General features: G+C 40.7%; 1 protein-coding gene across 4 annotated transcripts in view; it reads left to right on the top strand.

Moving 5' to 3' along the window:
* Nucleotides 1-17,547, top strand: part of EMSY (EMSY transcriptional repressor, BRCA2 interacting) — a 55,193-nt gene that overhangs the window by 18,974 nt on the left and 18,672 nt on the right. For all 4 annotated transcript variants that reach the window (XM_054015830.1, XM_054015828.1, XM_054015829.1 and 1 more), the window contains exons 8-13: nt 807-1,083; nt 7,829-8,080; nt 10,205-10,354; nt 12,540-12,713; nt 15,008-15,144; nt 16,847-17,020. In XM_054015830.1, the coding sequence (XP_053871805.1) occupies nt 807-1,083; nt 7,829-8,080; nt 10,205-10,354; nt 12,540-12,713; nt 15,008-15,144; nt 16,847-17,020 (1,164 nt within the window). The remainder of the gene's footprint in view (nt 1-806; nt 1,084-7,828; nt 8,081-10,204; nt 10,355-12,539; nt 12,714-15,007; nt 15,145-16,846; nt 17,021-17,547) is intronic.

Genomic DNA, 17,547 nt, shown 5'->3' with positions numbered 1-17,547 from the left:
GATTGTGGTGATATTTCAGTAGGTTGGAGGAAAATTCATAGATCCCACTGAAAGATGTCAATGCTCTTCCATTTTTCTATTGCATAAAGCTTTATACAAAAGAGGACAATCTAGTAACTACTCTTACTAGTCAAGTCTAGTGGCAACTGTTACCCTCGCATCTTTTTTCAATACCTCTTGACAAAGTGATTAGAGGACCAAATTTTTGGCATTTCTCAAAACGGCCAAGATTAGCTTCAGTATATTTTCAATGAATGTCTTTAACAAAATAAACAGATGTTCCTCTTAAAAATCTGAATAACGTACTGTCGGTCAGCTAATCAAATAACCTTTTATCAGTGAAAGGATGCTATACAATTTCAGTATTCCTCACTAGATTCATTTTATCATCTTTACATATGTGACAAACCCTCCTGAAATTCCAGACATGGAGCAGTTTTGAGTGATGGTGACAGTCAGGCTTCAGACTTTGTGCCCCAGTGAGATGAACTGAAACACCTGTCTTGTTTCAATTTGTCAGCAACATCAGATAACACTACTTTAGTCACATACATACTGTTTTCTTCATAACCAAAAAGAAAAAACGTATCCATTTTAAATGAAAATACTTCAGAAACTGATGGATTAGCTGCCCTGCCTCCAACCAAGAGAAACTTTTTATTTGCTGCTGGCAAGTGTATTCAGATCTGCAAATGAACTCTAAACTAAGAGCACTAACAATACACACACTGGTATTTAGTTTATTACAAAGTTGCTATAAAACTTCTAAACACATGTGAGTGATTAATTAATTTTTGTTGTTTCAGGTGATCATAGTAACCACCTCTCCAAGTTCAACATTTGTACCCAACATTCTCTCCAAGTCTCACAACTACGCAGCAGTCACTAAACTTGTTCCAACATCTGTCATTGCCTCAACTACTCAGAAGCAACCAGTGGTTATAACAGCTTCTCAGTCCTCTTTGGTCAGTAGCAGCAGTAGCGGCAGCAACTGTTCCACTCCTTCTTCCACTCCAAATACCATTGCTGTGACTGCTGTGGTGTCATCAACACCATCAGTGGTTATGTCAACGGTAGCACAAGGTATGACAGTTGTTGTTTATCAAAACTTTTACTGGTATAGTAGTCCTTGTTTGAGCTTCCTTTATTTCCCTGCCTGCTTGATGATTCTGTTTACTGCTTAAATGTTAATTAAGCAGAGTACACATTCCTTTGTTTGAGACAGACTTGTTTGCCGCTAATCTCAGTACATATACTTTGTAAAGTGCATGGAACATGGAAAACAATATGTATGCATCTGATTCTCAATGCAGCCAGTCCACTGTATTCTATAACCAAATCCTTAATCCAGATTTCTTCTCTTCCCCTCAAAAATTAATATATGCAAATCGTATAGTTCCAAAGAGAATCTTGCCAGAAAATAGTATACAGCTTTCCACTGTGAATGTGACTTAACTGCAGTATTAAAAACTTGTAACCGCAAACTGACTTGTATTAATCTTTAAAACACTCCCTGTGATAAATGAAGGGGGCGGGGGAGTAGCTCGCTTTTATGGACACCCAGCCAGCCAATTAGCTATAAAATCCCTGTTAGTAGCTGTTCTCTACTTGCTTTGCCTGTAAAGGGTTAAAAAGAAGTTCACAGGTAAAGGAAGGCACCTGACCAAAAAAGCCAATGGGAAGGCTAGAACTTTTTAAAATTGGGAAAAAACTTTCCCTTTGTGTCTGTTGTTGTTCTCCGGGGAAGAGGGGAACAGGGCAGCAGTTATGCTGTGAGAAGCTGAAGGCCAGGTATGAAAATCATCAGAATCATACCTAGAATTGTTTATTTGGAACCCAGATATGTAAGTAGATCAGAAAATGTGTAGAAAGACGTGATTAGGTTTATTTTGTTTATTTCTTATGGCTTGTGGATTCCTCTGTGCTAACCCCAGATGCTTTTGTTGCTTGTAACCTTTAAGCTGAACCCCCCAAAAAATATTTTGTGTGCTTAATTTTTGGAATTATTCTTTTAAAAATCTAGCAATAGCCTAAGTTTTCAGATGTATTTTCTTTCTTTTTCTTTTTAATAAAATTTACCTTTTTTAAGAACAGGATTTGGATTTTTGTGTCTTAAGAGGTTGGTGCACATGTTTTTTAGTTAGCTGGTGGCAACAGCTGATTTATTTGTTTTTCTTTCTCAACTGTTCCCCAGAGGTGGGGTGAAAGGGCTTAAGGGTACCCCACAGGAAGGAATTCCCAAGTGCCCCTTCCTGAGTTCCAAGAGGTTTTGCATTTGGGTGGTGGCAGCATCTACCCATTCAAGGTCAGAGAGAAGCTGTAACCTTGGAAGTTTAATACAAGCTTGGAGTGGCCAGTATAATTTTTAGAATCTTTGTGGGCCCCCACCTTCAGCACTTGAAGTGCCAGAGTGGGGAATCAGCCTTGACACTCCCCCTACCCATCCCAGATATGAAAAATAACTACGTTTTCTGGGGGTAATCTTTTGGGGAAATTTCTTTTTGTTTAGACAGGCTCATAAAATGAAACCCAAAAATAGATAAATCATAATACTTGGCATATCTAGTCTTCAGATCACTTTTTGAGTATTTACCAATTAATCCTCATAACGTTTCTGTGAGGTGGAGAAGTATTTATAAATTTTATCCCCATTTTAGAGTTAGGGAAACTGAATAGAGAATGGGTTACCCAAGGTCAGAGGGAATCTGTCGGAGCTGGGATTTGAAATCAGGAGTTACTAGCTTCTAGTCATAACTAAATATGCTAGATCACGCTGGCTGTCATAAAGTACTTCTTCAAGGCCCATAGTCTTCATTTTCTTCCCCTTCCTCCTTCTCTCCTAAGAGTGTTCACAGCCCCTTTTGGAACCCAAAGGATTCCCCTACTGTTTCCCTGCATTTCCCACCCTGTCTTTTCCTGTATTGCCATGAACTTTTCTTTTGGTATAGGATGATTTGATATAGGTTTTTCTATAGTTTGTCTGCATTCTTAATTTTGGTCAGAGGAGTTCAGAAAATAGTGATGCGAGGCATTTTTTTCCATTACAGTATTTCTGAGGAAACCTTTGCGTTTATTATTTTAACTCCTTGAAGCAGGAAGATAACTTTCACACTCCACTTTCTGCATGGCAAAGTAAAAATGTCCGGTGACCTCCCAAAGGGCTGGCAAAAATGTGTTGCCCAGTGGAAGTGGTCTTTAGAATTATAGATTGAGCCAGATTCTACTGGAAACCTGGTCGGAGGGAGGAATGGAAATACTTTAAAGTGATGGCTTCAAATTGGAAGGTGGAGTTCTTATTGCAGGCTTTCTTTTAATCACTATTAAGGCTGCGAGTCTGTCACAGAAGTCATGGATTCCATGACTTCCCGGGATTTCCGTGACTTCTGCAGCGTCCGGTACAGCTGGCGCAGAGGCCACCTGAGCAGCCCAGGCAGCCCCATGGCCAGTCACACCAGCCGTCTCGGGCCACCGCGCCCCACCCCCAGCAGTAGCAGGAGTTCGGGTATGGGAGGGGGTTCAGCGAAGGGGTTTGGGTCACGGGAGGGGGTGAGGGATCCCGGGAGCACTTAACTCGGGGGGCTCCCCGGACAGCAGTGACATGTCCCTTGGCTCCCAGACAGAGGCGCGGCCAGGCAGCTCTGTACACGGGCTCTGCCTGCAGGTGCCGCCCCCGCAGCTCCCATTAGCTGTGGTTCCTGGCCAATGGGAGCTGTGGAGCTAGCGCTTGGGGTGGAGGCAGCATGCAGAGCCCCCTTACTGCCCCTCCGCCTAGGAGCCGAGGGACATGTTGCCGCTTAGGGGGAGCCGCATGGAGCCAGGAAGGGAGTCTGCCAGCCCCCCTGCTGCGGGGGTCCCAGGCCATGCATTGCCCTCCTCCCCAACCCCCCCCCTCCGCCCTCCCTCCTCGAGCACCCATGGTGCCCTGACCCCCTTTCCCCCCCCAGCACTCAAGATTCAGTCAGGGGTATATAGTACAAGTCATGGACCGGTCATGGACTGTGAATTTTTCTTTACTGCCCATGACCTGTCCATGACTTTTACTAAAAATACCCATGCCTAAAATGTAGTCTGAATCACTATTACTACAGATGGACATCATACCAAAAGGACTGAAGGTAAAAAATCCATTGCAATCAACATACTACACTGAGTATGGTGAGAGACTGTGCCACACACTCTCAAAGAAACTGAGGAACCACCTGATCAGCATCCTGTACAGCAGACAGGAGAAGATCAAGAATGAGCTCTCAGAACTGGAGACTCTCATACAATACCAGCCTTCTACACAAACTCCAACGTGGCTGGACTTTACAAAAATGAGACAAGCCATTTACAATGCACATTTAAACTAATACCTGCCACTGGGGGCTATAACAATGGTACCCTCAACTCATCTAACAACATTGTCAATCTTTCCAACCACACACTTAGCCCAGCAGAAGAGTCTGTCCTATCTCGGGGACTCTCTTTCTGTCCCACCATCCCCACGAACATGATACAGTTCTGCGGTGATTTGGAAGCCTACTTTCGTCGTCTCCGACTCAAGGAATATTTTCAACGCACCACTGAACAGTGCACTGACCCACAGGAACCTTCCTACCAACACTACAAGAAGAGGAACTCTGCGTGGACTCCTCCTGATGGTCGAAATGACAGACTGGACCTCTACATAGAGTGTTTCCGCAGACGTGCACAGGCTGAAATTGTGGACAAACAACATCACTTGTCCCATAACCTCAGCCGTACAGAACGCAATGCCATCCACAGCCTCAGAAACAACTCTGACATTATCATCAAAGGGGCTGACAAAGGAGGTGCTGTAGTCATAATGAACAGGTCAGATTATGAACAGGAGGCTGCCAGGCAACTCTCCAAGACCACATTCTACAGGCCACTATCCTCTGATCCTACTGAGGAATACCAAAAGAAACTACACCATCTGCTCAAGAAACTCCCAGCTACAGTACGGGAACAAATCTACATGGACACACCCCCAGAACCCCGACCAGGGGTATTCTATCTGCTACCCAAGATCCATAAACCCGGAAACCCTGGACGCCCCATCATCTCAGGCATTGGTACTCTGACAGCAGGATTATCTGGCTATTTGGACACTCTCCTCAGACCCTATGCTACCAGCACTCCCAGCTATCTTCGAGACACCACCGACTTCCTGAGGAAACTACAGTGCATTGACGTTCTTCCTGAAAACACCATCCTGGCCACCATGGATGTAGAAGCACTTTATACCAATATTCCACATGAGGATGGACTACAAGCTGTCAGGAACAGTATCCCTGATGAGGCCACAGCAAGCCTGGTGGCTGAGCTTTGTGACTTTGTCCTCACCCACAACCACTTCAGATTTGGGGACAACTTATACCTTCAAGTCAGTGGCACTGCTATGGGTACCCGCATGGCCCCACAGTATGCCAACATTTTTATGGCTGACTTAGAACAACGCTTCCTCAGCTCTCGGCCCCTAGTGCCCCTCCTCTACTTGCGCTACATTGATGACATCTTCATCATATGGACCCACGGAAAGGAGGCCCTTGAAGAATTCCACCTGGACTTCAACAATTTCCACCCCACCATCAACCTCAGCCTGGACCAGTCCACACAAGAGATCCACTTCCTGGACACTACAGTACAAATAAGTGATGGTCACATAAACACCACCCTATACCGGAAACCTACTGACCGCTATACGTACCTACATGCCTCCAGCTTCCATCCAAGACACATCATACGATCCATTGTCTACAGCCAAGCCCTAAGATACAACCGAATTTGCTCCAACCCCTCAGACAGAGACAAACACCTACAAGATCTTTATCAAGCATTCGTAAAACTACAATACCCACCTGGGGAAGTGAGGAAACAGATTGACAGAGCAAGACGGGTACCCAGAAATCACCTACTACAGGACAGGCCCAACAAGGACAATAACAGAACACCACTGGCCATCACATACAGCCCCCAGCTAAAACCTCTCCAGCGCATTATCCACGACCTACAACCTATCCTGGAAAATGATCCCTCACTCTCACAGACCTTGGGAGGCAGGCCAGTCCTTGCTTACAGACAACCCCCCAACCTGAAGCAAATACTCACCAGCAACTACACACCACACCACAGAAACACCAACCCAGGAACCTATCCCTGTAGCAAACCTCGTTGCCTACTCTGTCCCCATGTCTACTCTGGCAACAGCATCAGAGGACCCAACCACATCAGCCACACCATCAGGGGCTCATTCACCTGCACATCCACTAATGTCATATATGCCATCATGTGCCAGCAATGCCCCTCTGCCATGTACATTGGCCAAACCGGACAGTCCCTCCGCAAAAGAATAAATGGACACAAATCGGACATCAGGAATGGTAACATACACAAGCCAGTAAGTGAACACTTCAATCTCCCTGGTCATTCTATCACAGATTTAAAAGTCACTGTCAATGAACAAAAAAACTTCAGAAACAGACTTCAAAGAGAAACAGCAGAACTAAAATTCATTTGCAAATTCAACACCATTAATCTGGGCTTGAATAGGGATTGGGAGTGGCTGGCTCACTACAGAAGCAGCTTTTCCTCTCCTGGAATTGACACCTCCTCATCTATTATTGGGAGTGGACTACATCCACCCTGATTGAATTGGCCTTGTCAACACTGGTTCACCACTTGTGAAGTAACTCCCTGCTCTCCATGTGTCTGTATATAATGCCTGCATCTGTAGCTTTCACTCTATGCATCTGAAGAAGTGAGGTTTATACTCACGAAAGCTTATGCCCAAATAAATCTGTTAGTCTTTAAGGTGCCACCAGACTCTTTGTTGTTATTACTATACAGGATTGTTATACCTAGATAAGTAGACTTGGATTTGCTTACCTTGTTCAAGACTGCTTCTGATTTCCACGTTATGTATTAAACACATACTGTGAAATAGAGGGCGTTAGCTGGTTATCCTTCCTAAGACTACCACTCACATTGACAAACATTCTCGGTTAGTGTTAATGCTCTTGATGGCCCCATATTTTCTTTCAACCTCTAACAGTTTTTATTGCACTGTAAATGTTTTATTGTCTTGCAGTTTAAAAAAGGTCAACCTTGAAAGGGAGAGGTTATGTTAATTATACTTCAAAAAGCACAGAGTAGACTGCAAGCTCTTTGGAGCATGATCCTACATTAACTATCTCAGTGGCTCTCAATTTTTCCAGACTACTGTACCTCCTTCAGGAGTCTGAGTTGTCTTGCATAGCCCAAGTTACACCTCACTTAAAAACTACTTGCTTACAAAATCAGACCTAAAAATAAAAAGTGTCACAGCCACACTGTTACTGAAAAATTGCTCACTTTCTCATTTTTACCATATAATTATAAAATAAATCAATATAAATATTGTACTTACACTTCAGTATATAGTATATAGAACAGTATAAATGTCATCTGTAGAAAAGTTTAGTTTGCCCTGACTTTGCTAGTGCTTTTTATGTAACCTGTTGTTAAAATTAGGCAAATATCTAGATGAGTTGCTGTATCCCGTGGAAGACCTCTGCATACCCCTAGGGGTATGCGTACCCCTAGTTGAGAACCATCTTACCCTGTTGTGCTGACACATTGATAACTTGCGTAAAGTTTTCTTTGTCTCTAAATTCGGGTACTTTGGAATTGAAAGATGGCATTGCATCTTGTCAGATCCTGTGCATGCTTACATGTGCTTTTCACAGTATTAAAGGCAATGGAAAAGTGGCTATGTTGCATTTAAAGAACAGAAATTTGTTCACTTGGTTCATTGTTAAATCCACATTTGTTTGCTCTTTCACAGGTGTGTCCACGTCGGCGATTAAAGTTGCATCCACCAGACTACCTTCCCCAAAAAGCTTGGTGGGGACCCCAACCCAGATTCTAACACAGTTTCCCAAACAGCATCAGCAGACCCCAAAACAGCAGCTGCATCAAATACAACAGACCCAGCAGCAGCTGTCACAGTCTTCTCCTGTAGCACATCAGCAGCAATCACAACAATGTCAGTTGCCACCTGGCATCAAGCCCACCATTCAGATCAAACAAGAATCAGGTAGTTGGAATTAAACTTGGGCAATATTAGTAATGAGTGAAGTCTGACTACCATACAAGAACTAAAAGGGCTAAATTCTGCCCTGGAATGTGCACAGGCAGCTCTCGACGTCACTGGGAGGCACCTCAGGGCAGAATTTGGCTCTGAAACTGGAAAAGGTGGTTAACAGAGCATGTGTAGGTAATAATTTTAGTTTACCTTTGTGGAAAAGTGCTTCAGTGCTTTTCTGTTCCCTCTGGTACAAAAGAGAATGAATCTCTTATTAAGTAGGAAGTTTTCTTTCTACCTTTAGAGATTATAAAGGTATACGCATGCTCTTGTAAACAATAGTTTGGTGGGCAACCTGGAAGATGGCAGTTTTCTGAAGATTTAAACATTTGAGCAAACAGCTTTTCAGCTGTATCACTTAAGCTTAAAGGTAATCCATCCACCCATCTCTTACTGCTACTATTGGGTTCAAAAACCAAAAAGTTACATTGACTTTTGTCATAGCAAATGCAGTACTTAGAACTGAAAGTTGGACTGGATTCTGTTTCTAACACTGATTCCTTTGATATATCCAATTCTGGTTCTAGCTCTGGTTAATACAGTTGACTTTGGGCAAGTGACTTAGTCTCTCTGCATCAGTTCGATCTGTTTGTAAAATAGTTTACTAATACCTACCTCATGGGGTGTTGCAAAGTAATATTTGTAAAGCTCTTAGAAATTTTTAAGGAAAAGTGCTATAAAAGTGCAAAGTATTATTCAGTCCTTGTTTGGTTTATATTAATGCACGTGAAATCAGCACTGTAGTAAGGGAACATATATTTTTTTTCAGTTCAAGACCCTTTAGGTCAGAGTAACTAAAAAAGTTAGGACCGCAGGGTGGTGGTGGGAATCTATGATAAAATGTCCCGTGGATTATGAGACCATAGCTTAGATAAAAAGTCCATTAATGAACACTATAAAATGCCTCCACTCCACAGTCATTGCTCACCACTTAATCAGTAACTATAATTTTTGTGTCTGCTCCATACAAAGAACTGGTACAGGAGTAGCAAGCACAAAAGAAGTTCAAATTTAAAATAGCTGCATTGTCTTGCTTCATTCTTTGTCTTTTACTATGCTTTTAAACTCAAGATGTTATCACCTTTTAAAATCACTCACATAAAGTCACCTTTAGCCTACCTTCTAATACGTATTTGCTGTGGAAAGCTTAGGTCAGATGTTTTAACTGAGATTTTGCTTTTTATCTAGTATTCCCTCTGTATTGACTCAATGAGGGTCAAATAACTCAGCCAACAAATCAGTGCGTCTATTTAGCATAGAGTAGAACTCAGGACCCACTTGGCCTGGATAAACTCTTGCTCTGACTTCTAGATCATGACTACTTGAAACCTTTGGTTGCAACCCAAAAGTGTATCTCAAAGAGGTGTTTGCTGGGTCATGCCCCACAGGTTAGGAGTGGGGAAGAGAAGACAAATCCTCCTAGACAATATGGTCCATTAGAAGGGGAGAGGAGCGACTTGCTCACTCCCTCACTCTTTGTCTGTGGTCAGCCCCTGTCCTCATCCCAATTCCGCTGCAGCTCCAAGGCAGCACTAGCTCAAGAGACGAGTTCAGAGTGGGAGGGAGAAGCCTCCTCACCCTGAGCGCCTGAATCCAGTGTCACCCTTGCTCCCAACAGCACTCTCATTTCTACATATTTTTGATTGCTATCAAAATGAAACTTAACAATTCTTAATAAAGTATATGATAATGAAGAGACTTAAACTGACAAATATATGGATGCATTTTTTAGATATTTCATTGGTTTGGGACCAACTTGATATTGATTAACATAGTGGGTCCTGGGGAGATAAATTTGGTCATGGACCAAAGAAGGTTAAAAACCTCTGCACTAGATCACATGACTTAATGGTGCCACAAGCACCGGTGGTGATCGGAGTAGTTAAGAAAGGTGAAGGTGGTGGTTGTCTTGGTACTAGCAAAAAATCTAAATATTATTTTTAGGCTTAGGAATATATTGGCTCAAAAATGAAAGCCTTGTGCAGCTACTTGCCCATTAGGGTATGGTCTGGGGAAAAATTTCAGCAAGTAACTTTTTGTGCCTGTATATTAACAGTGACTTTTCTCCTTTCCTAGGTGTTAAAATTATCACTCAACAGGTGCAACCCAGTAAAATCCTACCCAAACCAGTTACAGCGACTTTGCCCAGCAGTAGCAATTCACCTATTATGGTGGTTAGCAGTAATGGGACTATCATGACAACTAAACTGGTCACTACTCCCACTGGTAAGTTACTGTTCTTAGAAGGTAAGGGAGGGTAAACCCAGCAATACCGATAATAAACCCTGTTTAGCATGGTTAAATAGCATTTTGTTCATTGTTTATTTTAAAAAAAGGGTATAACAGCAAATTTGTAAACCTTTTGATAGTCACATACTAGGTTAGGACATTTATCCTTGTCATACTAAAATACTGTATTATAAACTCTCAAGTTTACCATTGAGTGGTCTTTTATCTCTCTTGTACTCTCTTTGACTTGGCACACATAAGTATAATCATTCCTTTCCCACTGGTTGAGAGAGAAATGTCACTGAAACCGATGATGATGATGATGATACTTTGCACTTCTGTAGCACCTTGTATTAGAGGATGTCAAACAAATGAATTAAGCCTCTCAACATTCCTTTAAGGTAGGTAAATATCATTATTCCTGTCTTATTGATGGGGGATTTGAGAGACAGTTGACTTGCTCAGGGTCTCACAGTAAGTCCATAGGGGAGCCAGGAATAGAACCCAGATCCCCCAATTCTATTCTGTGTATTCACCAGTAGAGACACTTCCTTTCTATATCAGCAATGTTACAGACTGATGTGTTAGGGTAGTGTTGGATGTATGAAGAAGATTTAGGGGCAAGGCTGACTTTCTTTAAAGTTTGGTCAAAATTAATTTCTTTGCTAAGTGCGCCACACATGTTGGGATAGGTGGTATAAATCTGTGCTTAACTCAATTTTTAGTCTAGCTTTTTAGTTCACCTTTAAATTCTTTACCCAGATAAAACATTATCCTGATATATTTTAAACAAGTGAAAGCGAGTGTTTGGAATATAACTTTTTGTGAGGTTTTTTTCATTTTTAATTGGTAAATCTTGAATAGGCCATTTGTTTTCTCTCTTCAGACCAGTTTTGAATATTAGGTTTCCCAATTAAATCTAGCTGTTTTGTTGCTAAAAGTTATTATACAAAGAAGAGGTCTGCAATGTTTAGTCTGCAATATCATAGAATCATAGATATGTGCAGAAGTATAACTAATACCTGTTAATCGTAGTGGTTGAGAGGACTGAGCATGGGACTGGTAGTGAGGAATTGAGTTCATATTCTACCTCTCCCCCGACTCACTCTGTGACTTTGAGTGAGTTCCTTAACTCTGTGGGCCCTGTATTGCTCCCATTGAAGTTAATAGGAGAAAGGAAACAGACACCAGGTCTATCTATCTGTTGGGTAGTGAGAAGATTAGCTTGAATTCATAAATACTTCTAAAATGTATAGTTGTATTTATTATTGTAGTAATTATTGTATTGTAAAGAATGTTGGTATAACTTTCACAAAGTGAAATTTAGGCTGGACATCAATTCTTTTAAGCCACTTCTATTGGTTTATATGCTCTCTCTCCCCACTCTTCTTAAAGAGGAAGAGATCAGTTCTAGCAAATTCCATCCTCACTTTGGCCCATAATAAAATAAAGGACAAATATTGAGAGAGAATCTAAACACCTTGTGAACAACAGAGCCATTAACATAAAGGTCATTAGTTTATAAAGAGCAAATCCATTACCAACTAGAATAGTTTTAACTTGAAATGTGATAGACAAAACGTTTGCGACAGTGCTTTATGAAATCTTTCATTTAATTTAAATTAGCATGTATCTGAACATTGTGACGCAGACTGAAAACTAGCTGGAGGATCTTAAAGGGTAATGATAAATAGCACTGTATCCAGTCAAAGGCTGAAGGGGGATATGGTTGCTCTCTATGAATACATCAGAGGGGTAATGGCAGGGAGAGAGAAGAGCTGTTGAAGCTAAAGGACAATGTTGGCACAAGAACAAATGGGTATAAACTGGCCATGAATAAATTTAGACTGGAAATTAGAAGATGATTTCTAACCATCAGAAGAGTGAGGTTCTGGAACAACCTCCGAATAGGAGTAGTGGGGGCGAACAACCTAACTAGTGTTTTAAAATGGAGCATGATAAATTTATTAATAGGATTGTATGGAGAGTTTGCCTGTGATAGCAATGGACTGGACTTGATGACCCAGGAGAGGTCCCTTCCTCTCCTCTGTCCCTATGTTCAATTTCTTATAGTGGAACTAAATACTTCTCTTTGATCTAAACCTTCTTTCACAATTTGCAATACTCATAGTGTTTCATATTTTAATTGCAAGCCTGTTTTTATTGTTTCCCTTTGAAATAGGGACACAAGCAACATATACTCGTCCAACGGTAAGCCCCTCTATTGGGGCTCGGATGGCTGGAACTCCAGGCGCTGCCACTTATGTGAAAACAACCAGTGGCAGCATTATTACTGTAGTGCCAAAATCGCTGGCTACACTGGGAGGCAAGATTATAAGCAGTAATATTGTTTCTGGTAGGTGTATTGATATAAAGCCTTATCTGAGATACAAAACTTCTAGAGACACGCAAATACTTTAGGCCTCACGTTTGATTTATCTCTGTGGGTACACAGACAAATAGTTTTGGTACATGTTTGAAAATATCTTGCATTTAGGACCAATTATTGTAAAAGAGTTATTCTCCTTTAGACATATCAGAAATGGCTGATTGATAAGAGAGGAACGAGAAGGAAGGTGAAGGTGTTGAAGAATGGAAGGAGATATTGTCAGGGGTTAGGGCATGCCTTAGATTTAGGAAGGAAGCAAATTTTTAGCATCTTAATGTAAGAGGATCCTGGGAAGTCAGAAGAAATCTTGATGAGTGGAAAAACGATTAGTGATACATTGTAGAAGGCAGGGAGGGTTATATCAGCTCCTTTGGAAATGCAGGTGGAGTAAAAAAAATTAGTTTTTTTTTGTAGCCTGCAGAGAGCATCTCTGCAGAGTATTGATGAGATTTCTAGATCTAGTGGAGGTTTCATAGAATGGCATATGCACCACTGTCCTTTGATACCAACCTGTGCCCTTGAGATCAGTAGTTGGCCTTTATTCCAAGGGAGCATAGTACATGAGGTGCTGAAAATAATGCAGGTTTTGAGCAGGGCATCTAAGTGGAGCATTCACTAGGGGTTTCATAGGTTCATAACAGGTTAGAATTGAGAGAAACCCTACTTTCACCATCTTAGAATTATTTCCCTTTCTCAAAATTGGTACAAATTAAATGTATTTTTAAATCTGGAATGTGTTATGAAGTAGCTGCCAGGTATCAATGATGGGTTGAAGTTGATGACCAGGATTCTTTGTTGGCACGCACTTCAGCAGCTAGGTGTGATGTATTTCCAGAGAGTTGGAACTATTTTTAGGGAAAAACAGAAGTGGTAGTTATCTGAGCAGAAAAGTAATTACTAAAATGGGCAGATTGATACCACTGGTGACTTGTATGTTCTGTTAGCCATTGTGAGAAGCTGTTCAGAAAGGGTCATTCTAAATAAACAAGAAGCCACTAAAGGCAAGTTAGTATATGGTAGGAGGGAAGAAGAACAAGAAGTTCATCAGTAGAAAAATGTCTTCTGAACTCTGGGGTTCAAAAGGAAAGCATTTAAAAAAAAAATGCTGTGAAAGAAACCAAAAGTTTGTCTTATAATTCCAGTAACAGAATTCTGTATTCCCATACATTATCCATAGTAAAAACCTGGCCTCCCTTGATGGAAAAGAGAGAAAATAGTGTTAAGGTGTTCTCAGCATATGAACAGCTTTCTCCTGAATGGGAAACCTCCATTTTATAAGATGTAAACTCTCAGATTTTTCTCTTGCAAAATCTGCTACAGATAGAATTGCTTGATCTACAATTCTCAATCTTTATTTCTATTTGAAGTAATTTATTTGGTAGACAACTTTCTTTTAGCACAGGGATGCCCAAAATTTGCAACACTGAGAGCGGAGCTAATGTGTATATTTACAGAATACGTCAAAGAAAAATGCACACAACCATAATATTTGTACCTGTACCTTCCATGATAGCTGTTCAGAAATTGTCCTTTGGTTTGTATCAACCATAAAAACTGTTCAGCTCTGTGCTCCCCATACAGGATCTGCAGTTATTGTGCACCCTACATGCTTGGCTTCAGGTCACGCATTAAATGTCATCTCTTTAGCAGTTTAACTTTTTTCAGTTGTATTTAAACCTGCCATGATGGTAGGATTATCTTTAGGGCTTCTGTTTTTCAGTTTATATCAATTTCATTTTTCAGGGTTTGTTTAGCAATTTTCAAGTTTTATATAGCTTTCCAAAAATCGGGGAGGTTCAGGACTTTCTCTTTGTACATATTGTAATGAGTAATGAATCTCTTTGTAATGTCCCCTAGTGTGCTTTAACATAGTAGCACTATATTAAAGCACATTAGGGAACCTTTAGTGCGCACCAGCAGGGTCTACCCGGACCACATAATGTGCAACATATTAGCATGCTTTCGAAGTCACATCCCTTGTCCGTATTACTGCTCTATATAAACAAGCCCTTATATACAAGTATCCATTTCTGGTGTTTTTCCAGTGTTTATTGGATAAACACTGTTTTCATTTTTATTTTATTTTTTTGTATCCGGGGTGTTTTATTGGTGTTTACTGATTAAAACTGAAAATCAGAAGCCCTAATTATCTTCCTTATGCTGTACCCAAAGCGTTTTTATAAAGATTCTAGAGTATACATAAAAATAAATGAGCATCATCACTTTTAACCCAAGCCTCTCTTCTTCCCACTTGCTTTAAGGAACTACAACCAAAATTACAACAATCCCAATGACATCCAAGCCCAATGTGATTGTTGTGCAAAAGACTACTGGAAAAGGAACAACTATTCAAGGACTTCCAGGCAAAAATGTTGTTACAACATTGTTAAATGCTGGGGTAAGCAAGAGTTTTAAGTCTAGAATCCATAGACCAAGTAAGAGTGTGTGTTGCCTTCTGCCTTTCTCTGTTTGTAATAAACTTAGTTTCATATAGTGGTCCTGGCTAGCAGAACTCTCATTAGCTGTCTAGCAGATGTAGCGTGGGCCTAGGTCAGGGACTAGAGCAGTTAACAAAAGCGGAGGCTCACTAGGGACTGTTAAAGGTGGGTTAAAGCCTCATATCTTCTCCTTCTTTGAATTCCCAGTCCAACTGTCTCTGGGTTCAGAGGCTGTCCAATCCAAAAAGGAAGGAGCCATACAAAATAACTGGATTCTTGTACCAGTTCTTTTAATGTGAGAATGGGATCTCATCTGATCCAATGTGTGAAGGGAGGGTCCTTTTTCAAATATTCTGCACATTTAATGTCGTTTGTAAAATTTTATATCCGGCTGTATATCTGTTAGTTAAGTATACCCTTTCCTTCTAAGCTTTTCACGGCAATCCTGAATTAGGATGAAAAGCTGAAAACTCAGATTTTCACTAAACTGAAATCCTGCATTATTTTGGAAACACCAGAATGTGATGTTCCAAAACAAAATATGCTCCCCAGCATCGCCTGCAGCAGCGCCAGGGACCCTGGAAGCCCTGGCAGCTGCTGAATAAAATTGAATGACTCTTGACAGTTTTACTGCTGCCAATCACTAAATGGCAGCAGTGAAACTGAGGAGACTTTTGTTGTCAAGTTAACAAGAGTCTGGTCTGCCTGGGGTCCATTGGAAGTTCGCTGAAATAGAACCGTTCCCATGAAAAGGTTCAATTTTGACAAATCGGCATTTTCTGATTTAAAAAAAAATTTTTTTTTGTTGGAAAATTCCTGACCAGCTGTACTGGATACCCCGGTGATAGGCATAATAACATAAGATAGATTAAAGGAACAAACTATCAAAACACTGTAAACTCCAGATTTAGATTTGGTAAAATTCTTTATAAAAATTAATATTAATAAAGATTTGGTATTTTTTAACTTGCTTTTAAAGCATGTTTGCAAAGGAGTTGCAGAGGATTCTATTTTCTGTTTTGTGAATTCTTTGAAGCAGAGATTATCTTGATAGCTGTGTCTTATATAGCATCTGTATGTGCTTAACAAATTAAAAGTGAACATTCCCTGGCACTGTTGAAAGCCACCTTTTCCCTCCACCACACCCGCAAGAAAACCACACGAAAATTCGAAATAAAACTGGCCAAACTAGTTTCATTGTGGAAACCAAAATAAATTCATAACAGCATAAATTGTAAAAGGTAAATAAAATATTAAAGTATTGTCCATTTTAATAATCTAAGATGTTGCTACTGACAAAGAACAACTCTTAAAAGTTTTGAGTGTAGCTTTAAACATCTTGTAAAATTCTACTTTCCCAGAAAAGAGAGTTTTTTTCTTAACGCCACATAAATTCTTACTAGTCCTTTCATCATCAGCCTCCTCATTATAGTGAGGTTAAATGAGTAGATATTTTTGTACTTGGCTTTTGAATTTACTTCCTATTAAATGCACCTACTCCTTGAAACCAACCTGATGATGAAAGAGATTGGTTGGCATGTTACAGAGCAGCCACTGTACTGCCTCTTACATGAGTTTTACATCTGTTTAGATAAGAGGGTGTTCTATATCACTGAAGAAATTGAATTGCAAGTTAACGTGTACATTTTGCCTTTACTTCAGGGGGAGAAAACTATTCAAGCAGTGCCAGCAGGAGCAAAGCCTGCCATCATCACTGCAACCAGACCCATCACAAAAATGATCGTCACACAGCCAAAAGGAATAGGATCTACTGTCCAGCCAGCCACCAAAATCATCCCAACCAAAATTGTTTATGGGCAGCAAGGGAAAACACAGGTACAGCAAGGTCTCCTTAGGTCTTATGAAACACACTTAGATTTCTATAAAAAGAGAAACAAGCCTTCATGGTGTTGAGAGTCCTTTGCGCTTCAGAGCCTTTGGTGTGGGGTGAATTTGATCTGGTTATAGTAAATGTGTATCTTACGCACTTCATGACGTAAGTCTCTCCCTGGAGCCTAACATAGATTGGCAGTTTGGTGCTCCATTAGCACTCTAGATGGGTATCTAAGCATATTACTTTCCAGGGGAAGAAGCCCAACTCCCACCTTTGAGGCCAGTGACTGTATTTGTAAAGCTCAAGCAAAATATATTAAGATTGAATCATTCAGGAAGATTTATATAGTTGAACAAATATTCTGTGCGACAAAGGTCCCAAAATCACATAAGGCATGAAGCTATAATGAGGAGGAGAGAGGATTACAGGTATGGAAGGGAAGGTTATTTCACGTGAGGAGAGATTGAAAGGACTGAGATATAGTTATGTGGTAGAAATATATAGAGAAGGCCAGTCAGGCACTTTTCAG

This window comes from Malaclemys terrapin, chromosome 1 (genome assembly GCF_027887155.1).
Source record: "Malaclemys terrapin pileata isolate rMalTer1 chromosome 1, rMalTer1.hap1, whole genome shotgun sequence".
NCBI lineage: Eukaryota > Metazoa > Chordata > Testudines > Emydidae > Malaclemys > Malaclemys terrapin.
This window is presented reverse-complemented; position numbering and strand designations above follow the sequence as displayed.